This window comes from Centropristis striata, chromosome 15 (assembly GCF_030273125.1).
Source record: "Centropristis striata isolate RG_2023a ecotype Rhode Island chromosome 15, C.striata_1.0, whole genome shotgun sequence".
Taxonomy (NCBI): Eukaryota; Metazoa; Chordata; class Actinopteri; order Perciformes; family Serranidae; genus Centropristis; species Centropristis striata.
The window spans coordinates 14,402,638-14,429,536 of NC_081531.1; the positions used below are offsets into that span (position 1 = coordinate 14,402,638).

Sequence of the window (26,899 nt, forward strand, 5' to 3'; positions counted from 1 at the left end):
AGCACAGAGGGGAACTCTTTACATGAGAGTTTCAGTTCCTCCAGATTGCTGCAGCAACACACACATTTTAGCCAGAAATGCATTTTTAACAGAGACTTTGTGTCCATATTGTCCATATTAACACAGTTTATGCCAATTTTTTTTCTGGGGACCAACTTTAAAAAGTGACAAACCGTCTTTGACTTAAGTGAAATCAGGACTTATCTTATATTTGTATTTCAGTATTTTTGCACGAGAGCAAGCAACCCGGAGTCAAATTCCTAGTATGTGCACATACCTGGCCAATAAAGACGATTCTGATTCTGACTTTGATCTGCAAATTGTGAGAAAAGCAAATGTGTGCATCAATAAACACTCATGAAAATTAGTTTTGCCAGTTCTGCATCACCTAATATTATCTTGAATAGTTAAACCAGCCATTTCCAAGAGATATGAGTTCGTTTTAAGCACATAATTGAAAACATATGCACATGTTAAATACTTTATGAAGGCAGGATCTTGTTTTTCTCATCTCATCATGCCTTTTTAGATTTAGTACAATTATAAGAACAACACGCACATTCGGTACAAATTTGTTTCTGATTGAAAGTTATTTTCAATAAAAATCAGATACTTGTGTTGAATAAATAAATCAATTTATCAAAAATATTTAGGGTATAAGGCTTCAGAACATTATGATATGAGCATATGAAGTTCATTCTCATGCTCTATTATGTCTCATAAGTTGTTGCATCAACTTCTGGGTTGATACCAGTTGTTACACACATTTGGTGCTAAATTTTACCATATTTCTTTTGTCGAGAATCAATAAAAAAGATCAAAAAGAATCCCACAACAAAACACGAAGACCTTGAAGAACACCATAAAAATCCATGTTGTGATTTGCAAATTGAAGATTTGAAGAATTGTATTATTCTGCAATTGTCTGTTGAGCCCTTGTGTTTTGTTTCCTGCTGAAAAACCCCCTTATGGCTTTAGTGTGTAAAGCCATCCATCCTCTGAACACTCTAGGTCTCTAGTTTGTGGTTGTAAAGTTTCATGAGGCTGTGATTATCCTAGAGGTCACAGCAGCTCATTTTATACACTGAGCTCAAGTTTCCCTGACTAACATCATCACACATGAAGAAAATTGGGCACTTTGAATCCACAAGAGTCTCAGCTTTCCAGTCATACCGATTACTGTTTAGGGACCTCAGGATGCAGTATTGCATACTATTTTCTGCAGGAGAAAAGCTGCATGGTTTCTGCACCAACTGCATTGGATTTGCATAAAGTGGACATGTCTGTGAAGAGGAGACTCGTGGGTACACATCGAAGATTTTCATTGAGATATCTTGACCTCAGAGGTCAAGGGACCCCTTTGAAAGTTTTTTCCCTAGACAAAATTTTACTGAATTTTTTTACAACCCTTTCCCTTTGGTACTTACGGATTTCTTGGAACAATAGTGTTGAAAACAATAGTGTTGAAACAACCTGGCACAAACACAATAAGACGTAATAAGAAGCTTTACAAACATAAAATAAATATCAGAACTGCATTACCGAAAGGCTGCAGGTTACTTTAATGTGCACACTCAGTTCATTTAGTAATGCTGATTTTAAGCTGATTTGGACTTTGGTTGTGAAACAGACACTGAAAAATTGCTGAATTAACACAAATCACACTCAGATTTAATGATTCAACGTGACACAGAACAGACACAATGTTCACACATCCTGCAGAAAAAATATGAACGCCCCCGGCGAGTTCTGACATGTGACAATAATTCTCTCAGTATGTTTCTCATTGTTAGATTTTCTTTTCCTCATTCCTTTCAGATTTACAGTTGCCCCACGGAGAAAAGCATCATATACAGTCGAGACAAGGCATTTCTGTGACAGCTAAAGCAATTATTTGCATATTGTGCTGCAGTGCTGTATGCAAATAATTACAAGGAATGTTGACAAAAAGGAGTTTAACTGCATGTCTTCTATTGTTAAAATCTCCCCGTCCATACAGTCATGGAAAAAATATAAGACCACCTTGTTTTCTCCTTGCTTTCTTGTTCATGTGATGTCTGGTACAACTTAAGGTACATTTGTTTGGACAAATGTAATGATAGCAACAAAAATAGCTCATAAGAGTTTAATTCAAGTGCTGATATCTAGACATTTTCTATGGTTTTCTTGATAATGATTTTGGTTAGAAAACTATGGAAAATGGCTAGAATTTAAAAATGAACAAGAAATTGCAGAAAACAATGGTCTAATAATTTTTCCATGACTGTACTATTTTTCTAAAAACGCTGATGTCTGCAGAGGAACCCAGTGTGTGGTGCAGCTGCAGGCTGTAAAACAAGCCTATTTATGATACTGCTGTCAAGATCTTTGAAATAATGATCATGTTTTTAATGTTCAGACAAGCGTTGATACAGAAAAATCAATTTGTTCAATTATACGTAGGTTGTAAAATCACAAGTTTTTCTGCTTCCATCAAGTCGTGACATGTGTCAGCACACATTTTTTGCTGAGCTGCCCTTCAGACAAATTCTTCCTAAACAACATGTAAGCACGCAACAGGCTCCAAATAAGCTTATTATTATGAGCCTTCTCACTTATCTCACAGTGGTTTGGTTTTTTAAACAAATAATGTGCAAGAAGCACGAGACGGAGGCCGAAGTGATTATAGACTGAGGTGTTTCACCAAAAAAGGCAAAGGAACATTAGTGCAAATAAAAGCATCATTATACTAATTCAACACATTTTTTAAGCTTCTGATTGCACGTTTAAGCTTTCCATTTTTGCTCTAATTACACTGTACTTTGTCATAGTAAACAGTTATGTTTCCACGTGCCTGAAACGTCTGCCAGCTTTACTTCTGAGGTTATGTCAACTCTCAACACACTCATTTATATAAACAGTGACTCCTTTAATAGTATAAAGCAGGAATGTGAAAGTGAATAACTGTATGCACGCCTCTCAGAAAAGAAAACCCGTTGCAGGAAGTTACAGAAATCTGCTATAGGGGCTCCAACAAGCTGTAATTACAGCATATGCTCACTCCTGTACTTACTGTAAACCGTGTTTATGTGTTAAATATACATTTCTGCGCACTGAAACTGCAGACAACTTCAGTAAACAGGGAGATAACAGGTTCACATTTTTCTTTTGATACTTTTACAGACTAAAATTTTCAGAATTTTGTTGTGTTCATTACTTGTGTTGCTCTCTGTGTCATGATTCTGGCTGCAGAGGATGCTAGCAAAAGACTACTTTTGCATATCTGTTGGGGGTTTGGGCGGTTTGAGGGGTCGTCGCACAAGAATATTTTATGTTTTTCAATACAAAATGTGCAATGTCACATCATTTTGGACCATCATTATTATTATTATTATTATTATTACTATATCTGTGTTGAAAAAGCTGGAGCAGATAATATATAAACAACATCCCATAAAATGTGCTAAAGAAGTCCAGTGAGGACGAACTACAAAAATGAGATCTGACAGAAGTCATTCAGTTAGTTCTGGTACTTTCTACCTTGATGTTACATTCCTTCAGCTTTAGTGGTGCAGCTCAAAACAGCTTGTGCATGCATAAGTGATACTGAACTGCAAACAAGAAGCCAAAACTGCATCAAAATCAGAGCTTTTTTTCCCCAAAACTACAAAAAACAACAACCTGCGTACATTAATTAATGTTTTCATTTTATTTTATAAATAATATTGCAACATATTAGGAATGCACACTTTCTTCAAATAAACATAAAGACTTATACAATATCCAAACCGACGAAGGCATTTTATTTATGTCAAAATGTGTCAAAATATAATGCTGAATGAAATATTGTGGAGCTGCAGAGACTTCCAGGAGGACAATAATTTAGAATATAATTTTGTATATATGTATTTTTAAAAACAACAGAGGTTGGGGTTCAGCTCTGCATGTCCTCAAACCTGCAGACACAGAATAATGTTTATTCATTTTATCTTGTGAACATTATTACAACATAGTAAGACTGCACTAACCCTAACCCTAACCCTAATTAATCAAATTGTTACCAAAACGCAATATGGACAAATGGAATTTTTTTTTTTAAAGAAAATTAGAATAATGATGCAGAAATAAGTATTCCTTCCAGCATTATGAATCATGTCATAACTGTGATATCGGTCAAATTAATCACAATAAGATGTTTTTGCAAAACTCTTGCAGCCTGAGATTAAATAATTTTTGTTTATAACTGTTGATTTGCAAAAGTGGCCTCAGGCAAAGGATGTTCAGTATCACTGGCCTCATTTCATAATAACAGGAAAAACTCTGAATAAAAAAACCTAATGCAAGAAAAACTAGATCACATATTTTGCTGTAACACAGCCATCAGTCATGAAGTGAACATGTGTTTTTTCTGTGAGCTGCAGGTGCATTAAAACAGGTCGGAGCAGCTTCAGTCTGCTGCAGCAGGATCACAGCAGACAGGTAAAGGTCTGCCTGTCAATCATTCTGTCAACTAATCAGTGCACACTAAAGGAAGACGTGAGAAAAATATAATACATTCATAAATTACATAATTACCAAGCTTTTACTCTGTTGGAGTCTTTGTTATTATCTCATAAACCATAACAACTGAGAAATAATTTCATAATAGTTTTTTTCCATTAGGACTATTAGGTTAATGTTACTAAGTATGCAGCTTTTCAGCAGTTAGAATGTTTAAATCAGCCACACAAGCTGCTGACAGCTCTACAGCAGGTTGATTACGAACTTAAGGAAAATAATAATTATCTAATGACAGAACATTTGTGCTGCTGTGGAGCAGCGAAGCAATCTTACCTTTATAAAGAGGTCTGATCATCGTTGGTTAGTGGTTATGAGACAGTCGGCCCCTGGGCACAGACAGGCAGGAGGCCCTCCACCTGCACAGGAACACAAGAAGACTTCAGAGTAGTTATGATTTTTTTATGTTGTTGTTTTATCTCTTTATAATTGTTTTGACCTTTCTGTATTTTTGTCTGAAGCTGTTTTGCCCATTTTCTGTAATATTAAATTTTGTTGTTGGTTTGTGTCTCTTTGTAGTTTTTTGTGTCACTTTGTGGCTATTTTGCATCTTTTTTTAGTGGTTTTGTGTCACTGTAATTGTTTTGATCTTTCTGTACTGTTTTCTGTAGCTGTTTTGCCCATTTCTGTAGTCATTTAGCTTCTCTTAACAGTGGTTTTGTGTCACATTGTCTTTGTTTTGGGGGGTTTTGTAGTCTTTTTGTTGTTGTCTGTGATTGCTTTCCCCCTTTCTGTACATTTAGTGTCTTATAGTAGTTGCTTTGTGTGATTTTGTAATTGTTTTGGTAATTTTTTAAGCTTTTTGTTGATGCCTGTGTTTGTTTTACCCTTCGTGTAGTCGTTTAGCTTCCCTTTGTTGTTGGTTTATATCGCTTTGTTGTTGTTTTGTGTCTCTTTGTGGCTATTTTGTGTCTTTTTGTAGTTGTTTTGTGTCACTTTTGAATTGTTTTAATGTGTTTTTTGTCTGTAATTTTGTAGTCATCTATCATCTCTTTGCAGTTGTTTTGTGTCTCTCTATGGTCATATTGAGTCTCTTTACAGTCATTTTGTGTCATACTGTAATTGTTTAGGTCTGTTTGTTGTGTCTGTGATTGGTTTTCCCCTTTCTGTACATTTAGCATCTCTTTTGTGGTTTTGTGTCACTTTATGGTCATCTTGAGTCTCTTTACAATAGTTTTGTGTGTAATGGTTTTGGTCTTTTTGTTTGTCTGTGATTGTTTTTCCCCCTTTGTTTTGTGTCACTTTGCGTCTGTTTTGGTCTTTCTACAGTTTTATTTTTCCCTCGGATTGTTTTACTGCTTTCTATAGTTGTGTGAGGGTGTCTTTGTACTTGTTTTGTGTCTCTTTGTGTCACGTTGTTTGCATTTTCTGTTTTGTGTCTATTTGTAACTGTTAAGTATGACCCGTATTATTACCTTGTCCCTTTCTACAGGTGTTTAGCATCTCTCAGTAGTTGTTTTCTGTCTATTTGTAGAGGTTTTATGTTTCTTTGTGGTTGCAACTTCACATTGCCTCACCGCAGAGGTCCCCCAGGGCCCAGTGCTGGGGCCCCTGCTATTCGCTATCTACACCACCTCTCTGGGTCAGATTATCCACTCACATGGCTTTTCTTATCACTGCTATGCAGATGACACTCAGTTCTATCTATCATTTCCTCCTGATGACCCATCTGCCTCTCAGACATAGCCACATGGATGAAGGCACATCACCTCCAGCTGAACCTTTCAAAAACTGAACTGCTGGTCCTCCCTACTTAACCTACAATACACCACGACATCAACATCAAAATTGACCCCCAGTGTCTTGCCCCCACCAGGGTGGTGAGAAACTTAGGTGTGATGATTGATGACCAACTCACCTTTTCCAGTCATGTCGCCTCAGTTACCCGGTCATGCCGCTTTGCACTTTACAACATCAGAAAAATCAGACCTTACCTAACTCAACATGCCATTAAACTCTTGACACAAGCTGTTGTCATCTCAAAACTTGACTACTGCAACGTCCTCCCGACGGGCTTGCCAGCCTGCACAGTAAAATTCCTACAGATGATCCAGAGTGCGGCCGCGCGCCTGGTCTACAACCAGCCAAAAAGGTCACATGTTACACCGCTGCTCATTGAGCTCCACTGGCTACCTGTTGCAGCCTGCATCAAATTCAAATCTCTAATGCTGGCCTACAAAGTTGTCTCCGGTACTGCTCCTACCTACCTGAACGCCCTGATTCAGACATATGCTACCTCATGACCGTTGCAGTCTTCCAATGAACGGCGCCTGGCTCTGCCCCCCGTTGGTCCAAGGCAATCCAGACTCTTTGCATTTCTTGTTCCCCGCTGGTGGAACACACTACCAGTTCCAACCAGAGCAGGGGCATCCCTCTCTAGTTTTAAAAAACTCCTGAAGAACCACACAACAATTCTACTCCTTAAAGAATTGTCACTAGGCTCTTATTGCACTATATCTTGATTGTTCCCCTTTTTTCTGTAAGTCAATTTGGGTAAAAGTGTCTGCTATATGACTAAATGTAAATGTAATGTAAATGCTCCGACTCTCTTTGATTGACCTTTTGCAGCTGAAGGCCGCAGACACTCCGGGCCTGTATCCAGTCAGCTCTGTTCATCCAAACAACAAAAAGCTTTTAAGATAATTAACAGTGTGTCGCTGCTCTTAAAGTGCACTTTGTTTCCCAAAAGTATGTGGACACACCTTCTTAATTGTGGTTCTTTCTCCTCAGTTACACACATCGCTAACAGGTGCATTAAATCAAAACACAATCTGCATCAATAAACATTTACAATGCAGCAGCTCAGACTGAATGTCTCTTTATCTATATGTGATTTATTTAATGTCTGTTTGGATTCAAATCTGCAGAGAATGATCAACCAGTATGACTCGATCCGTTCTCCGAATTTGGAGTTGCAGAGGTAACACATTCTGTACGTTAAAGACTTAAGTGTGTCTCTGCAGAGCTCCCCTCAGGACAAATCCCCCTCTAACAACACGCTAACATGCCATACTTAAAACAAGCTTTCCATTATGTGTCCTCTGTCATAACTCACATTGTCTTCTCACAAGAACTGTGTGAAGCGGAGTGAAGGCAGGAGTAATTACAGGCTATGAAAAGTGCTTTGTCATCAAAGAAATGCTGAAGTACTAAATGGAGATTACTGAAAAGCAAAAGAATACGTTCTTAAAGCTTTTGATTGTCGGCTTTAAACAGAAGCTTTCTTTATTCTGAGTAATCACTTACAATTTAGTTTCCCAGAGGCTGGGACACAGGAGATTTTATTCGGGTTGGCCAAATAAATTTGCAAAATTTCTTTCATCATGCAACACTAAAAAGCAGGATGGTCCTCCTATCACATGACCAAAGCTTTATAAAATGATATCTGATTACTTTTACCCACACCACGCTCTTTAAAGATCCTTTAAAGAGCCACAGCTTACTCTTTTAAGATGTAAATAACAGACTAGATTTACAACCTCATAATCTGGATTTAGGATAACATAAAATTGGTCAGTCTAACAGCCCTGATCTCTGTTTGATCCACCACATAAACAAATAATCTTAGCATGCAGGCTGCAGAAATGATCACATTCTTGGGGAGGGGAGCCTGAACCTGAAAAGAAGGAAACTGACACACAACTGTTACCTGCTGTCCAAATCTTCAAAACTTTAAAAGAAAAAAACAGCTATTGTCATTTTATTTATTCTTCTCTCATCTTTCTTAAATTTGCATTTTTCCTGAAGTGAAAAATGTCGCCGTAGTTATCTTTGAAGCTTTGAGCCGGAGGCGACAACCTGAAAACACACAGCGCTCTGACAGGAGACAGAGAGCAGAAACTACCTGCAGCCACAGAGCACATTACAATAGCTCCCTTAAATAATGCTGCATGTATTTACCTGCAGTGGTGCACCAGCTGTACTTACATTCAAAAATAGCCAAGTTTAAACATAATTTCCGACTGGTCAAAGTTAATGTCCTACTAACATATAAAGGGTTATTATATTATATATTATATTAATGTTAAGCTTTTCATTCTGCAGTTTGAGAAAAAAGTCAACATGACGAGAATAAATGGAACTTTCTGTGTTGGTAAAGTTGAAAAGATCGTCACATGTTTCTTGTTCCAGTGTCAATAAGTCATCAGGGGAACATTGTTTTCCATCTGAACAGTTACTGCAAGCTACAACCTGATTTTCATCAATGTCATAAAATGAGCAATAATCACAATATTTATACGTATTGAGGAAAAATCAGGTTATAGCTCGCAGTCTTCTTTACCAACTCAAACAGTGACTTTATTCTCATCATTTCGACTTTTTTCTCGAAGTACATAATGAAAATCTTTCTTACTCCTCTCATTATCAACAAGCACTTTATTTTCTGAGAGGATCATAACATGGTTAATATGAAAGACCTTATTTATAGTAGGCAACTGTCAGCCAAAATTTTTTCACCCCGTTTTCCAAAATACAATTTGACAACAGTTCAGCCTGGACAAAGGGTAGCAAAACATTCATTTAAACTGAATCTGTGGTGTGCTGAACACCATGTTGAGTATGCAAGCACTGTATTTTAAATACGGCAGGTTTAACTACACATCACTGCTGAGCCTTAAAAAGACCAACTTTATTTACAGCATAAATAAACATGTTTTCAGCCTGGTACAACAAAATGTTTTGGTCTCTGTAGATAATTTACCAGTTAATGACGACTATTCGGGGGGTGAGATGCTCCATTTCTTGGCTCTTTTTTAAAATATTATTTAGGTGCCATCCATATATTACCCCCAACACACCCACTAAAATGTTCCTCAAAGCCTGTTTCACACCGTTTCGTGGACAATATCGACTTGCTTTGCCCGGGGGCCCCTTTACAAAACAACGGTTAATCTACAAAGATTAATAATCGAGCCTGCAGGATTTGCAAAAATATCTAATAGAGATTATTTTCTGCAACAATATCTTGGTTAGTGTGGACTTTATGCCTGAGGAGCTGGGATTAAATTTATATCTCCATGAGGCAGGAGATACATTTTATTTAAGACATGGTTTTTTTTCCACACAATTTTGATATGTCCCCTTCAAGAAATGGATGTGATAAAAAACATTTTATGCAGCAAAAAGTGATAAAATTAAACAACATATTGACCTACATCACAGGCAAAAAATGTCCCTGTATGGACAGATTGACTCACACGTTGGTAAAACTGCTCAGATGTGAGATCCTGCAGGAGCGTCGAGGTGCTGTGAAACTTTGATCCTCACATGTTTCCCTCAGCTGCTGATAGTCTTGGCCTTTAGATTTGTCAGGGTTAGAGGAGACTTTCTTCACCTCCGTCCTCATAGAGGGAGAGAATCATCTTTGCACAGCTGGATGTCATGTCAGGAGAGCAGTCTGATAACACATAAAGAGCAAGTGGTGAGAAGCTTAAAGAGTACCATCAAGCAAAAGGTAAAATAATAACAGGAACATACAGAATGTACCTGCAGGGTGAGCGACTGGGAGAGGAGCCAGCAATGTAGAAGTTATTTATACTCATCGACTAAATACCTGATGCAGATTAAAGGCAACACAGAGCAGTGTACTGCACATAATACGCACACACAGAAATGAATGGCTCATTATTTTTTTGTTGGTTTGATTATGAAGCTGGCATCAGATATGCAGAGATCAACATGACATGCATGTTCAACATTAGAAAGCATGAAGCTTGAAGTGAGTTCATTTTTCATGTACTTTTGTCTTCTATGTTTAAATGTTACAACAGGACACATTAAACCTCACCACCTGCCTCTGCTGGTGGATTGTAACTCAGTGCATTTACTCCATTACTATACTTCATTTAAATACATTTTCAAGATTTTTTTCTCATGCTAATTCATATTTCTACTCCACAAAAAATCTGACGGAAATATTGCAGTTTATACACCACTACAATTATTTAACATCTTTACAAATTAAAAAAATTGGAACTTGAAAAAACATTTCATGGGTGCAGCTTCTTTTCTCCTTTTCTTATGTATGTGTGTGTGTGTGTGCACAGGGATTAAAAATAGTGTTTAGTGTTAGTAATTGCATAGTGCAGTACATTTTTGTCTGCTTGTTTGTTGTTTTTGCACTTTTTCTTTGCAGCAGGTGCTTCATTGTATGCTGCTGCTGCAGCTGTGACATGCACACTTCCCCTCAGGAATATATAAATTATCCATCTGATGATCATCATTATAAAGTGTCAACAGACACAAATGTTGCATTCATGTGTGCAGAGAAGGATCAAGTCCTCCTAGGGGCTTCATACTGAAACTGGATCAGTTCCTTCGACTCGCTGAACTCACTGACTTTTCAGAGGGCACGAATCCTGCACAGAATATAAATGGGATATTTTCATATTGAGATTGTTTGGGATTTTTCGCTGCTAAAACACAAGATTAACCTAAAAGAGAAGGTCTCAAACTTACAAAAAACAACTCAAAGCCCCACAAACACAGTGAACTATAAAAAACATGCATTTTAATTTTGTTTACTTCAGTCAATCTGCAAACCTGCAGACACAACCTCTGACTAAATGATGTTTTTAATAGATATTTCATATCATATTCAATGCATAACATTAACACTAAAAATGATAAATTGGATATTTACTGCTCATTTATGTGGTGGGTTACAATAAGGTTGCCATATAGAGATTCAGACCTTCTCTTGTCAGTAAATCTTGTGCTTTAGCAGCAAAAAATCCCAAATAAAGTTACAAAAACAACAATTTAAACACACTGAGAACCTGCAGCCTTTTAGATGCCTACTCTGAGAGTATATGATTATTATTACATAACCTTCACCTACACAGTACTCAGCCTCAGACTTCAGTTCTACTCAGTAATTTGACTTTCTACAGACAATCCATCACCAGTCAGGAAGAACACGAGCTGCTGAGTAAAGTACAGACTGTGAAGACATCATGATCTATCAGAAAAACGTGTGATTATTACCAGAAATTATCTCCATGTTTTAGGTAAAATATGGGCAATTCGTAGCCCTTGAAACAGGGATGCTCCACTTGCTTTGCCCACGAGCCACTGTTGCAAAATGTCAGGAAGCCAGGGACTGGTAAATGAACAAACATGAATAATCTAGGATGCACAATTTTGCAAAAAAAATACCTTATTGTGATTATTTTTGACTGATATTATAATTGTGTGGATTGCGTCCATATTTGACAAGACTGAGACTCTAGATTGCATACTGCACTTTTAATTGTTTAGTCCTGTTAACCCTTTATCAGGCAAAGAACGATATTTGGTAACTTCAGGTAATATTTTGAGAAAAAAGTTGCAAATTTACTAGATTAAAGTGGCAAATCTACAAGAAAAAAAGTTGCAGGTTTAAGACTTTAAAAGTGGCAAATCTGTGCGAAAAAAGTCGCAGATTTATGAGAAAAAAGTGGGGAAAAGCAACTTTTTTCTCACAGATTCACCACTTTAATGCACCACGCATTTTTTTCTTGTAGATTTGCCCATTTAATCTCGTAAACATTTTTCTCAAGATATAATTTTCATATATATATATATATATATATATATATATTTTTTTTTTTTTTTTTTTTTACACATTCTGGCTGTATGTAATACCCTCCAATATTCTCTGGGGTTAAAATTTGGAATTTGCAAGTATTTCAATGAGTGCCCTATTAAGGGTTAATGCTGCAATAATATTGATCAGATTAAATGAATAAAAATTAAAAAGATACATAATCCCGCCACAGCAGGCCCCTGCAGGTCAGCTGTTTGCAGGATAGTTCTACAATTTAAGGGCATTCAGGTCTTCTGGAAGATGTTTCTTTTTTTTCTTTATTTAAAAACAAATCTCATTGTGAATTAACTTACTTCCATAGTGAACTTCATTTAATTCAGCTTGCTGGTAGTTCAACTGCATTTATATTTGTGTAGTGATTTAAGTAGTTAAATTACTTTGCCATTTTTTGTGTAGTTAATTACTTAAAATTACAGATTCATGACATTTGTCCCCCAAAAAGGCATCTAAAATGCATATTTACAAATTAGCCAAGGAACGCATGTGCTGCAAAATCATTATATAAAAAAGTTTAACCGTTTTGACAAAGGGGTTTTAAATCAAAGAATAAAATGAGTGGTGATCATTTTATCCTCAATGAAACAGACTTTATTCTAAATCCTAATGCCGAAAAACATTTACGTGGCTGCAGTTCTAATTTTTAAACATTTGCAATGAGTTTGTTAATTCAGTGTCATTCAGAAATAAATTCTGAGTTTTCTCCAGCAAGAGGCCAGAACTCATTCAGGCCTGGGGGAAAACAGGCATGTCTCCAACATTTCCTCTCCAAAATGTCAAGAGAAATTAAGCAATTTGTTCACAATACATTTTTCTGTCTTAGTTTTGTGATTGACAGGCAAAGATTACTTCACCTTGAAGTGGAATATGGCAGCAGATTAATGTGCCTTTCAAGTCAAAGCTTCCTGAACCATTGTGAAGAGCACATACTGCAGTCAACCTGTGGACCTGCAGACATGGCAGTGCATCATGTCAAAAAATGTAAAAGTATGGATCCAGCCTTTTTCCTGACAGGAAAACTTCTTCGTTGAGTAAACTGATCTTTTGTTATATTCAATGCATGAAAATAAAAGTACAACCTAACCAACTTTACCGTTGACACAAATTGCAAGGAGTTTAAAATGAGCAGTTGAGACATTTTTGCAACCCAATTCAACATTACAAACCTTTTTGAAGACATTTGAACCTTTGAATATAGCTTGTGTTCAGATCTTGAACATGCATCTGCAAGTTTACATCTTCAATTTAAAGCTACAATTACCTCAAAAGTTGTATCCCTCTGCACACCAGTCAAGTTGCAGTTTACACGTCCACTCATGTAGCCATGGCAGATAATGCTTCAAGCTCTTAGGCATAGATGCTACACGGACAGCTCAGATCTCATCAGTTGCCACACTTTAAAGATTGTGTCAACAGTTCACTATCCACATTACTTCCCTTCTGTTGCAGAGTTATGGTGTCTTATAATGGACTTTTTTTTTTTAATCATTTATGTGCACACATGATGTCAGTGAAGCAGACCATAGGAATATAAAGGGCATCATTTAGTTTGATCCCATTAGACATTTGTGAAATTTTGTCACAAATTATAGGGTTCTGGACAAGAATATTTTGTGAGGTCCCCCCACAGGGTCATCTTTGAGTCCTGGAACATGTTTGTACCAAATTTGAAGAAATTATTTTTACAGCTGAAGAATGCAAGCACCACTTAGGTCTACAGAAACGATCAAACAATGTTAAAATGCCACGGGGCTCTGGAGCTACGGCTCGTCTTCCTCTGATTAAACCCCAACATCACCTTAAAGTTTACCTTTAAAGATGTGCTGGCTTTTGGGTCAGAGATGGAGGCGCAATGACAACGAGTTGTTAAACTTAGGTTGTTTCAACACTTTATTAGTTACCAAACAGTAAATCAGACTGCTGTTCTTAATGTGGTGAAATGTTGATTTGTCTTCAGACCAGAGTCCACAAGCCCTCATCTGAAATAAAGAGGAATCAGGTTAGTCTACAAATTTAAAAACAATGTTGAACTTGTTTACACTGTCTACAATGTTACAAGGAGCACTTAAAATAAATCAAGTTAGCAAACAACCTTGCAGATGAATCAGCTGATCTGATTTTCAATGAAAACACAAGGACACTTAAAAATGAGTAATATTGTTTCTTAAATGTTTTCAAATGCAAAATCGATTTGTCATCTACTCATCTTACATTGCTGTCAACATCTTATGATTATTGTGATTTGTTTGATTATTTAACCTGAATATACATTTTTCTTCAAAGATTACACTCCAATAGAAGACCAAGAAATTTCCTAGGGAATATTATTCCACTAAACGTATTTCTTTACTATATGCACCTGAAAAAAAAAATCCACCAAAAAATGTAAGGCTGAGGGGATCCTGTTAAATGTTTACTGCTGCAGTAACTCAGTTTCCCCTCCAGGGGGCCTCAACTGCCTCAGTGCTGCTGTGATTGTCATTCCGAAAGTCCCAAAAATCTTTAAATTCAGATACTTTTCAGGTCCTCTAGATGACATCTTTAAGTAAATCCAAGATATTTCTCACCACGTGTAGCTTGCGGCACACTGAAGCCAAATTGCTGCAACTTCTTGATCCCGTTCTAAAAAGACGACAAGAAACCAGATGCATTATTCTGCAAATTATTTCAGTTAGTGCACTGTGTGACGCTGCCATCTAGTGTTCAGAAAACCGAGAGTCACCACTGAACAATCTGCCGGTAATTCCAGCTATTTCAGTTTTGGTTTCATCACAACAGGCAGCCATTTGTGTAATAAAGGAAAAAAAATCTCTACCTGTCGAAGTTACTCAGACTTTAGGAGCATTAGACCAACATCTGGAATAAAAAGGAGTGGGGAAAAATTAGAGAGAAATACATTTTGAAGAGTCCTTGGGTTTCTTTAGTATAGCTTTACAAGTCTCAGAGAAGTGGATTGAAAAAAATCGTCAGTTATCGCATCGGACGGCACTTCCTATTCCAGAGTTTCATCACTGACAAAGCTACACAGACTTAATACGTTTATAAGCTTTTCAATAAACTCACCAGTGTACAACATGAACCAAAGCACTTGTATTTAGCATTTGATTTGTCAAAACTTTGGGGAAAACAGAAATGAGTGCTTAACAGACTAAAAATAATGCATACTTAATGTTTTCTTCCACTTAGTTTAGTTGATGTGACAGCCTGAGTCTGTACCTTCAGTTGCACCTGCCAAAATCCATCTGTGCACCGTTACATGAATCAGAATTGTTACTTTTTGAGCACAACAGGACAGTTCAATGGACAATGGTCAAGGCAACAGAAATGTGTTACAGTTTTGACGGTCAACTCTTAAGCGAGTCATTTGCTGTAAACCAGTCGTTACAAGTACGGTTTCAACCAGTACCAGTTTGTTGTACAATGGGGAGTTTATAAGAAAAGCTTGTGCCTTTTTTAAAAAATATGGTGAAAATAAAATGAACTTACATGGTCCATCTTGAAGGTGTAGCTGCACCATGTAAGAAGAGTCAGATTCTGTCAGGAATTTCCATCTGCAACACCTAAAGAAACAAGAACAAAATTCGAAATTGTGAACAACAGGCACTGATCAAGTCCATTTGAGATTTTTTCCTGAAATTTTGTGTTCAGAAAACCGAGAGTCACCACAAACAGTCTGCCGGTAATTCCAGCTATTTCAGTTTAGGTTTCATCACAACAGAAACACCAACATTCCACTTTTTATACAACATGATATTTACCTGCACAAAATTTATCACCTTCAGTCCGCTGGTTCAGTTTGGAGCAGACACTGAACTTCATGGCTTTAAAATCTTATGGCAACACAAAAGTCCTCATCTACAGAAGAAAACAACAATTTGTTAAGTGACATTGAGTCCATTTATTTTGTAAAGTTATGGTACTGTACAGTATCATTAAATGTTCAGAAAACCGAGAGTCACCACTAAACAATCTGCCGGTAATTCCAGCTATTTCAGTTTAGGTTTCATCACAACAGAAACACCCAGATGCCATTTTTATACAACATGAATATTTACCTGCACAAAATGCATCACCTTCAGTCCACTGGTTCAGTTTGGAGCAGACAGAGCGCTTCATGGCAGCATGAAAGTTCTCAGCTGCAAAAGGAAACAAGGTGGATTTGTTAAGAGACATTTAGTCCAATTATTTTGAAAGGTAACAGTACTGTTCTGCATCATTAAATGTTCAGAAAACCGAGAGTCACCACTAAACAATCTGCCGGTAATTCCAGCTATTTCAGTTTTGGTTTCATCACTACGTTTAATAGTTGCAGCGCATTTTAAAGGAGTAAAAAGGTTAAACAAACCTCAGTCGTGCCTTGCTCATCTTGAATGGACCCATTCTTCTGATGAATCTAAAATCAAAGTAAATAATTTACATTAGATGCCTGTATAGATGCATCATCACCAGGAAGAATCCGTTGAGGAGACTCAGAACAGTGAGTATGAAACATCGTCAGTTGTCGCATCAGACGGCACTTCCTATTCACAGTTTTCATCACTGACACAGCTAAATTGAATCCTTAGCTAGTCTTTACTGTAACTGACCTTGCGGGGATTTCAGGAAACTCCATACAGGCAGTTTTACATTTGTAAATTTGGCACAAAGAGCCGCCAGACTGCAGTCCACCTGTGAGGGGAAAAAACACCACAAATTAGTTCAAAACGTTACATCTCAGGCACACAACACAAGCTTTTCTGTCAAGAATTTAACGATGAAGTGCGGCTTAATGCACTGAATCAATTTTCAATTTTCCAAATATCATTGAGGCAAACTTGAAGTTTGGAACCATTTTGGTCAATCATTTCTCTTTAATATTAATTTATGTTGTATTTTATATGGTAGGAAAATCCATTTAGTGGTATTTACAACGAGGTACAACATGTAAGGATCGTGCATTCGTGGAATGAGTAACAGATAGGCAAGGAGTTGTCCATCTGGAGGAAACCGTGACAGTGTCAAGTATTTATGTAAAACGATGATCTTCTATTATTTAGTTCGTATAATTTGAACAAACAAACCCATGACTAGGACGCCTAGCGGACGCGTTTACTTTTGGAGGGAAACGATATTACAAACCAAGAAATAGTTTAAAATTTACAGTAAAAGTGCACAAACCTTCCTACAATAGTCTGACAGTTAAAATAAAACAAATCTCACCTCGTTTCTCATCTTGTCCGTGTTTCTGTTTCTCCACGTGGCTGCTTCAGGCCTGAGAAGCTAATGCTAAAGCTAGCAGATATCGGGTAAAAACTAAAGTAACAAACTGCAGCTCAATAAACGTGTATTCTTAAACATTTAGTAATGTTTCTCTGGTATTTACTGACCTCTGGACGAGTTAAACTAAAGCTGAACGCAGCAACACGTTTATGACACTGAGAGACGGTTTGAAAAGAGAGATTGGCTGCCAGCGGAGAAGCTTATAAACCGTCTGTCGCGGGAATATTACGTCAGTCCTCTGTAGTTGTTGTCTGTCGCCCTCTGCTGCACCGGAGGCCGAACAACACCACACATTATTCTGTGTTTTAGGTTAATTTAGCGTTTGTGTAAAAATAATAAAAATCTTACTATAAACCATTTAACTATTTTGGTCGTTTCCATGCAAATTAATGTCATGTTTAATTTTCAATAACTTATTCCCTGTAAATAATCTGCAAATGTACATGTACATATCTATAATCTATTTTTAAGGTGCTTGCTTGTTTGCTTTTTCCTGCTTCTATTTAAATATTTTTTTCGTTTCTCTATCTTTGATATTCCCATATTTTTATACATTGTGTTTTTTACATGTGCATGGAGAGGTGCCATCCACAATTCCATTGTACTAGAGTATAAAGACAATAAAAATCTTTCTGATTCTGACGTTTCGAGCTTCTCAAATTTAATGATTTTTCTGCACTTTAAGTATTTTAAAAATTTACTTACACAGGCTGCTTATAGTTTGAAGTAGTATTTTTAATGCTGTACCTTTAGTTGTAACAGATTATTTGTACAGAGTGGTTAGGGTTATTTTACTGAAGTAAAAAATAAATGGCATGAACAAAGTTATTATTCGTCAGTAAATTTAAGCAATGTAGCGTATGGCCACAAGGTGGCGCTGTTTCACCGGCTTTCTTCAGTATTCAGAGTCTCATTAAGAGCCTGTTTGTGAGTCTTTTGCCAGTCTGCAGACGCTCTTCATCACTGTGAGCGTCATTTTGTTCTGGATGTATTTTCTCTGCAGACTTAGGAAATCACATCACATCTGCAGAGCCAGAATACATTTCCTTCAACAATTTTGTCTCCTGGAAGTTTCAGGTAAAGTTTTTAAACTTTTTTTCTGTTTTTAAACTGTTTATTCTCTACGCAAAGTTTTTTTTTTCCTGCTCTACTTAATCTGCACTTAGCTTCCACCACACCCTGACCTACAAATTATCCAATGTCAGTTGCAGCTGTTTTTGAATTTACATTCTGCATCAAACTAAGATTTTAACTCTCTCATTTGTATTTCAGGAGAACTTGCAAGACATAAACTATATTTTCTTGGTTTTGGGGAACGAGTTTTAGAGGGAAAAGAAGTTAAAAAAAAACAAGAAAAAGTGAAAGTTAAGTGTGTGTCTGTGTGTGTGTTGTTGAAGTGAGTGAAAAGTGTGTGTTTGCTGTCAGTGAGTGGCAGCTTTCAGGTGTGTATGCATTGATCCACTGCAGCAGCATGTTGCCACCTGTGAAGAAGGACCGTGTCATTACACAGCTCCCAAACGTTAGTCACACACACACACACACACACACACACACACACACACTCTCTCTCTCTCTCTCTGTGTAATGTAATTACATCTAACAGTGTTAGTACTGACGTTGAGACTTATTCAGAGACGTAAATGCTGCTCTGTGTTTCTCTAAAAGTGGACGGCTGCAAATTTGTAAAATGCTGTTGTCCTGAGAAAACCCTGAAACTCCAGACCAATCCTGCTGATATCTGGCTTTTTTTATGTACTCTGTGGAGAAAAGCTATTGAATGAACCCTGTAGAAACCTTTTAGAAAGTTATTGTGGTTAAAATGAAAGCAAGGCCTGTTTTTATGTATATAATGTAAAGCTGATACTTTGAAAATGTGTTCTTCTCTGCACATATTTAATTTTGGGGAATTGCTATGTCTTCTTTTTCAGAATATTTAAGATTATTTTATAAATCAGTGGAAAAAAAACATTCAGTGTACCCAGTGGTGGATTTTCTAAAGGGCAAAAAAAACTGAAAAGTGCATCCAGTGTAAAAAGCTTTTCTTGCATTTATCAACCAACCAAAGCTTAAGTAATTTTAAGTGAACCAAAGAGGGCTTTTTATCAGGTCTTCTTGATTTAAGGGCACCTTGGAGGGCAGTTTATCTAGATGTTTCTATAGGAGGAGCACCCTAGAGCTCAATTTATTATGTTTTATCTACCCTGGGGGCATCCACTGGAGAGTGTACCCTCTTTCTCCCTGTTTCTTTCACTGTCCAGTGTTCTTTTATCCTAATTTTTAGTCCCCACTCTCTCCACAGTGTTTCAGTCCGAATGCAGCGCTGCACACTAAAGATGGCTTCCACCCACATGTGAGGGCGGCCTGCCAGGCTCAGAGGACGGACACAGTGAGGTACGAGCACACTCAAGAGTGGATAAAACACACTGTTAGTTCAAAAGATAAAGCAGAATTCGACTCAACTCTGCCCTGGGCTTTCTTAGGTTGTGAATACAGTTTTGAAACTGGTATTAACAGATAATTGTCCTTTTAAAAAGCTGAGGAGTGCCTCAATCTTTAATTTGTGAGAGCAGGCTGCTTAAATCAATTAAGTTAATAAAGTGATTCATGCCAGAGCAGACTGTTGACCATTAAGGGCTTCATACATTTAGTCACAATATAAAAGTGTGACGGAACTGTAAAGGATCCTATTAAAGGTGTCAAAGGGAAAGTTTGGATTTGTATGGTGGTCTGAGGTACCGCTAAGGGGGGCAGCAGCTCAACAAGTTTCAGCCACCTAAAAGATGTCGTATCAGTTTAAGCGTACGCTAGATTTAGAATATTTTCACTGCAATTTGCTGCCCTGTTTTAGTTAACATGGTGAAACTGAAGCTGATTTTTGCTTTAATCTAAGCCACCAGACTCCATTGATAAAAATAGAAGTTTTGCGTCACAGAACACAGAAACTGTTGGTCTGTGACTGCTTCATTGATTGTGTTATTGTGTGACTCTGGTGAATTAGTACTAACCCTTTAAAACACCAAAGTCACAAAATAAAACAGACAAATGAACAAATCGAGGCAGCGGTAGATCAGCAACTCCAACTGTTCTGTGACGTAAAATTACTGTTTTTGTCAATGGAGTCTGGTGGCTTTGAAGAGAGTGTAGATAATGGCTTCAGTTCCTTCCACGTCAACTTAAAATGACCATACCGCCTACTGTAGGTAATGCACTGATTATGGATCAGTATTTCATACAACCACACGTCTATAACTCTGAACTATCCCTTTAACTGATCCCTGCCTGTTACTGATTGTTTCAAACTGTTAATCTGTTGTTTCCAGCTTTAATATCGCTAAAGTCATCGTGGTGGGAGATGTGTCAGTTGGGAAAACATGTCTCATCAGCAGGTAAGAAGTAATCATAAATAATTAGACCAATCAAAGGATGTAAAGTGGAAACACACAGTCAACCTGAGCAGAGCCAGAAAGATTTAAATCATCATGAAGGGTTTAACATGAAGAGTTTATTTACAGGTTGATTGAGAGATAAAGTATCTCAATTTGTATTCATTTAGTAGATCTCCTGAAATATCAGCTACATGTGTTTTCCTTCAATCATTGTTTATTTCATTTTTCTAGGACTGCGAACATGAATTGATCTAAACTGAAGTCACATTGTAAAAACTTCAGTCAGTGAAACAGAAGTGTCTGTGGAACAAACTGTGAATAATTTTATTAAAAATAAATAAATAAAGATAGTCAGTTTCTCTCTGTCCTCTTGTTGTTTTCAGGTTTCGTAAAGGTGCATTTGATAAGAACTACAAAGCAACTATCGGAGTGGATTTTGAGATGGAGCGCTTCGAGGTGCTCGGTGTTCCCTTTAGCCTGCAGCTGTGAGTACGACAGTGAAACAAACTACCTAATTCATTGCACTGACTCATCACCAGGGTAATCCCCCCGAAACCTAAACCCCCATGAATAAGCTTTTGAGATCAAAACTTTTTTTTTACCAGGCTGTAAACATTTTCATTTCTGCTGTAAAGTTTGGTATTTTAACATGTGTGTCTATGGGAATTGACTCTCTTTTGGAGCCAGCCCCAAGAGGCCGTTTGAGGAACTGCATTTTTTGGCACAACCATCATAACCAGGCCTATCGCTATATTCCCAGGGTACCGTGCTCTTGATATTAACTAACATTGTGACAGATTGGTAGGGGCTTTGTCAAAGTTCAAATTTGGGAAGTGAGATTGGACATTTCAAATGCAGTTTGAATGATAAAAATTAGTTTTAAAACTCTGTGGAGATTGATATTAATGCCTCAAGAAAGAAAAAAAAATCAAGGAGTTTAACATCATTAGGGTTTAAGCTTTAGGAGGGTGATTTCAACATATTTACTGAGGGAAATGTACACTGCTGAGAACATAAAACCCTTTGAACGACCTTGTTAATGTGTCATATTTAGAGGATAATAAGCAGGGGAACATAGATGCGCTGCCACTGCTCTCCTTCTCCTCCAAACCCCCCAAAGAGAAACATCTTCAGCTTCCTCTGATGTGTTTCAGGTGGGACACAGCAGGTCAGGAGCGCTTCAAATGCATCGCTTCAACGTATTACAGAGGAGCACAAGGTGAAAGTCTCTGCAGCATTATACCGTTTTATCTCTCACACAGTAAACACACCTTCCCATCATGCTCTCTGTTCTGCCTCTTCATTTCCTCCAGCCATTATAGTGGTGTTTGACCTGAGCAGTGTGAGCTCTCTAGCACACGCCAGGTAAGAAATACCTAATTATAATCTCATTATTGTTCCTTGAAAATGCCACTTGAAGTCTAATAAGTGTGTGTGTGTGTGTGTGTGTGTGTGTGTGTGTGTGTTTAGGCAGTGGCTGGAGGATGCCATGAAGGAAAATGACCCGTCCAGTGTTTTACTTTTCCTCGTCGGTACAAAGAAAGACCTCAGTGTGAGTGAAGTTCAGCAAGAATGGTTCGAATGGAGATAAATCTGAAACATATTATTGGTGCAGTTGGTACAATAATAATATATATAATGAACACAATGCATATATTTATTTATAAAACACAGAAACCCATAGTCAAAATAGTTCTGTCTGTGTATGTCTATGTTTGTAAGCGACACAAAATAAAATTAAATATACTAAATAGTAGCATTAATATAATAAAAATGTGGAAAAAATAAATAATATTTTTTATTTAGACACAACATTAATCAGCAACAACTATTATTTACATTTTATTAATTTATTAAAATGTGAAAAAAAGTTAGTTTTTAGTAGTTTATCTTGCCAATATCTTCAGGTCTGAAACAATTAATTTATTATCATGAATTAAATATTTTTTGATACAATTTTGTCCATCTTACTTCAAAAAACAGGCTTAAAAAATAATTAAAAAAAAAAAAAATCAATACAAAATTCTATGACAATTCCCCAGAGCCCCAAGTGGCATTATGAAATGTCTCGTATGAAAATATTTAGTTTATTATCATGTAAGACAAAGAAAACTTATTACGTTTGGCCCTTCTGCTTCAGTAACAATAATAATTTGACTGGATTAATGATGGACAAGCAGAGTTATAGACTCATTGTTGCAGCTCTGAATGTTTTACTTTTATTTTATGAAGCTTGTTCTCTGCTTCGCTCTCCTCTCTCTGTTTCCTCCTCAGTCTCCTGACCAGCTGTCTCAGATTGAGCAGGAAGCCATGAGACTCTCAGAGGAAATCAAAGCAGAGTACTGGGCCGTGTCGGCCAAGTCAGGTGGGATTGAACACACATTAACACCAACAAATCCCCGTCAGTCCTCGTCTCTGCATGCTCTTTAATCTTCTGTCTGTGTCACTGAACTCTTTCAGGAGATGGAGTCCGTGATTTCTTCTTCCGCGTCGCCTCTCTGACTTTTGAGGCCAACGTTTTGGCCGAGATCGAGAAAAGTGGCTCGAGGCACGCCGGAAACATTATCAGTGAGTCCGTTCGCTCGATAAAAAGTCTCATTATTACTTTTAACTATTTATTTTAATTTATTTACCAACAAATTAGCCCTCTTTTCTCATGAATTATTTATAACCTGAACAAAATTACAAAAAGTGTTTTATTTACTAGAGTAAGTTAAATAATTTAAATATTAAAAATAAAGAAGTCATATTAATTTTTTTGTTTGTTTTGTGTTTTATTAAACAGTAATATTACAATACATTTAAAAAAGTATATGTAATAAAAAAAAAACATTTTTAAGTGCCACATAATTTAGCCAAATTAGCTAAATAATGGAAATATTAAAAAAATGTAAAAAAATAATAATAATAATAATAATAATAAAGTAAAAGGGAATAGTATTCATCAATAAAACAGAATTATTTAAATGGGAATAGTAAAAAATAAATCCAATCTAAATGTGTTTAATTACCTAGAATTAGTTTAATAATATAAATATTACAAATAAATGTATTAATTTAAAATATATAAATATAAAAACAAATGTTGTTATTAATGAATATAAAATAAAATATGTAAATGGTAAAACATGTATGTGTTATATTACCTTCAATAAGTTAAATAATGGTAACATTAAAAATAAATGTAAAAAAAACAATAGTTGGTAAATTGTTGCCATATGCGTAATCATAGAAAGTCCCATAAATAAAATGTTTCCTTTTTAATTAAATTTAATAATATTAATTCACTATCACTTATTTTATCTTCATCACCATGTTTTTTAAGCAAATTTATATTACATAATATAATCCATAATTTACAGAGTGGCTCATTTTATGTTTTTAACAGTTTTGACAGTTTATTGTTGGTTTTCATCTTTGCTGAAAGTATGAAATACATATAATATAATTTTAATAGTAATATTGCCCGGCTTTATCATTCAAACGCTTGTCACTGTAGCTTACATTGTTCATCTGAATGCCAAAAATGTAACAGTTGTTTTCTGTTTATTTTACACAGGGCTCACAGACAGCACAGAGGCCAATCACAAACTGAACAAGAGGAAATCCAACTGCTGCTGAACAGAGACAAACAGTCATCTGAAGTACACAGCAGCACCAGCAGGAAATAAACTGGACTCAGCATGCTCAGTGTGGAGATCATCCATAAACCTTTAGACCGTTTTTGGTCTTTATAACATTTGTTCTCTCCCAATAGAAACATGAAAGTAGCAGAGCACTTTTATTTAAACAGTTAGAATGCAACTCATAGAAGCAACAATCTGTCTGGTAAAATAGTTGGTGGCAGTATGAAACTTCAAAAGCAACAGTTGTAATATCCTCGGTTAAAGCATCCATACACCATAAAGTGATGCAGAAAAAGCACACATTGATGCAGAAAAAAAAATCACAAAAGTGCATGAAATTTAGTGTTTGGTGCTCAAAATTCTTCTGGAGAACTGCCAAACTAAGAAACTAGAAAATACAAAGTACGCCCTTGAGTGGACCCCATAAAAAACGAAGTAATTTCTATGTCTCATAACAGCTTCCTCATATTGTGTTTGTGTTGTTCTGTCGTCATCCTGAGAGGCTTTAGGTTAGACATAATGAAGTTGAGGCTGTAAACAACAAGGAATGTTTATACTGCTGGTCGGAAAAAAAGAAAGCTTTGTGCTTTAACATTTATATATAAATAAAGACGTAGATCATTCATTAAACCACTTTCATAAACACGTTTGTCTGTCTGTCTGGAGCAACATTTTTCTCCCACATGAGAGGAAATATGAGAGCCGGACTCACCGGCTGGCCGTCCTGTCATGTGTCAGTGCTGCTAATGTGAACCATACGCCGGCTCCCATGACCACGGCCATCTCTCTCCTCTGACATCACACTTCTCATGATCTGTAAAATGGAGGGATTGTTCAGCAGCAAACAGGAAGTCACATCTGAGGATAATTGATTTGCTCACTGAGTTAAGTCGCTTTATGAGTCTGCAAATGTTCTCTGGTTTCCTGTTAAAAGCAGATAAACTATATATTAAAGCTTGTGTACGATGAAATGTAAATAAATTGGTTTTAATTAATGTGTAGTCTTTGTGTCGGAATAGATAAGCTAGAAATAGCAAATGTCAGGAAAATTCTTCACATTCTGTTCCCAGTTAATCATTTTTCTACTGTGAAGAAATAAATGTGCATCACATGTCCAGATGAGAGTCGCAAAGGGTCAGAAACTTTACAGTACATATCCAAAGTGAATTGAGCGGGAAAAACTGCACCTTCTAGTGGTGAAGTCATTTAGACAGACAGACAGGCATTGAATATGTTGCCAGAGACAGAAGGTTTGACTCGATAAAACTATATATATATGATAGACTCATAATTGGCACTTTTAAGGTACGTGCCATGTGCCCTGTGCTTATGGCCAGGCCAAGCTACCTATTAAACATGCTTTTTTTCATTGAAGCGAAGGGGCATTATTAGGGTTGCAAAAGGGGGGTAACTTATCGGTAAAATTCCAGAAACTTTCCATGGGAAGTTAAGCTGGGGAATTTTGGAAATATTCCAAATCTGAAACTTTAATTAACAGAAAATTGGGGGTATTTTAAACAAACTGTATCCAACCAAACATATATATCGACATTTTTTTGTCATAAGCAGACATCCATGCAAAATAATACAATTACATTTTTATTTGTAAGTTTTTTATTTTATTATCCCATTCAACATGTAAATGTAGAATTGAACATGTAAATTATTGAACATGTGATGGAGAAATGCAGTGCATTAATGGGGGCGTGGCCTCAGTAGCCATGCAGTAGTCAGTGTGCTGTGAGCATGATGTGATTGAGGAATAGCAGACATGAAAGTGTACTTGCATGAAATCTGGTTGTTTGAGTCAAGATTATACTAAAACACATTTTCCCCAACTAAATTCAATTTCCCCTTTATTCCCAATGAAAGTCTCCAACCATATGCATTACTCGGTCTCCACCCTCACAAATCTAGTGAGGGAGAGAGAGAGAGATCAGGCAGCATGTAGCATTTATGTTGTGACAGGTTGATGTAAATATTGAAACAAATCAGACAAGGCACAGGTAGTAGTGACAACCCCACAATAAAGTCATTCAACGAACGAAAAATAGCCTGAACTAAAGCATTTAAACCAGATTGTCCTACGCGTTCACAAAGAAACAAGACTCACATATCTCTTATTTAAACACAAAAAGACTGACAAACAAATTATCCTGTTTCAGTGGCTAACTGGCTAATGCTAGACAATTTAATGTTGTTATTTTTACCTTTTACCGTAAGGTTTTATATTATTACTCACCTGGTAGAAGCTAGCAGAATTTATGCAGACATTACCTTTTTAGAAGTAAATTGCTTTAAGAGCTAATTCGGCATCCGTACCGACTAATTATAGCTGATTACTGCCTTCATTGACAGAACCAGGGCATTACAACCATAATAATAACTAGGACTGCAAGCAGTACTGAACGGGCCCTCGCAGTACACGCATGTTGGGGCATGCTGCCGTCGGGGCGTGTGCGTTACAGGGGCCAGTTTATACCACCCCTATGAATTTCATTGCCTTA

General features: G+C 36.7%; 1 protein-coding gene, 1 long non-coding RNA gene and 6 other non-coding genes across 11 annotated transcripts; 1 reads left to right on the forward strand and 7 right to left on the reverse strand.

Moving 5' to 3' along the window:
• Nucleotides 1-13,998: 13,998 nt before the first annotated feature.
• On the reverse strand, nucleotides 13,999-17,568 carry LOC131987065 (uncharacterized). Of its 4 annotated transcripts, XR_009395728.1 has the most exons (10): nucleotides 17,488-17,554; nucleotides 17,321-17,392; nucleotides 16,708-16,789; nucleotides 16,467-16,514; nucleotides 16,177-16,257; nucleotides 15,880-15,976; nucleotides 15,608-15,681; nucleotides 14,937-14,977; nucleotides 14,689-14,743; nucleotides 13,999-14,100 (listed from the first exon to the last, which is right to left on the reverse strand). It is a non-coding gene; the product is annotated as an uncharacterized LOC131987065 (long non-coding RNA). The 4 variants fall into 4 exon arrangements; XR_009395730.1 differs by having other exon boundaries at nucleotides 15,898-15,976; nucleotides 17,321-17,568; XR_009395729.1 differs by having other exon boundaries at nucleotides 16,195-16,257; nucleotides 17,321-17,567.
• On the reverse strand, nucleotides 14,823-14,896 carry LOC131987304 (small nucleolar RNA SNORD65). Its single transcript, XR_009395771.1, has one exon. It is a non-coding gene; the product is annotated as a small nucleolar RNA SNORD65 (small nucleolar RNA).
• LOC131987297 (small nucleolar RNA SNORD49) lies at nucleotides 15,060-15,137 on the reverse strand. The gene has a single exon (XR_009395765.1). It is a non-coding gene; the product is annotated as a small nucleolar RNA SNORD49 (small nucleolar RNA).
• Nucleotides 15,764-15,836, reverse strand: LOC131987307 (small nucleolar RNA SNORD65). The gene has a single exon (XR_009395774.1). It is a non-coding gene; the product is annotated as a small nucleolar RNA SNORD65 (small nucleolar RNA).
• On the reverse strand, nucleotides 16,060-16,133 carry LOC131987306 (small nucleolar RNA SNORD65). Its single transcript, XR_009395773.1, has one exon. It is a non-coding gene; the product is annotated as a small nucleolar RNA SNORD65 (small nucleolar RNA).
• On the reverse strand, nucleotides 16,344-16,417 carry LOC131987302 (small nucleolar RNA SNORD65). Its single transcript, XR_009395770.1, has one exon. It is a non-coding gene; the product is annotated as a small nucleolar RNA SNORD65 (small nucleolar RNA).
• On the forward strand, nucleotides 16,492-25,378 carry LOC131987064 (ras-related protein Rab-34-like). The gene is made up of 12 exons (XM_059352210.1): nucleotides 16,492-16,598; nucleotides 18,384-18,457; nucleotides 18,778-18,899; nucleotides 19,680-19,771; nucleotides 20,701-20,766; nucleotides 21,150-21,251; nucleotides 21,921-21,985; nucleotides 22,080-22,131; nucleotides 22,237-22,318; nucleotides 23,041-23,131; nucleotides 23,227-23,334; nucleotides 24,326-25,378. The coding sequence occupies exons 3-12, from the start codon at nucleotides 18,852-18,854 to the stop codon at nucleotides 24,385-24,387; spliced, it is 768 nt and encodes a 255-aa protein (XP_059208193.1). The 5' UTR covers nucleotides 16,492-16,598; nucleotides 18,384-18,457; nucleotides 18,778-18,851; the 3' UTR covers nucleotides 24,388-25,378.
• On the reverse strand, nucleotides 16,594-16,665 carry LOC131987296 (small nucleolar RNA SNORD49). Its single transcript, XR_009395764.1, has one exon. It is a non-coding gene; the product is annotated as a small nucleolar RNA SNORD49 (small nucleolar RNA).
• Nucleotides 25,379-26,899: the final 1,521 nt, after the last annotated feature.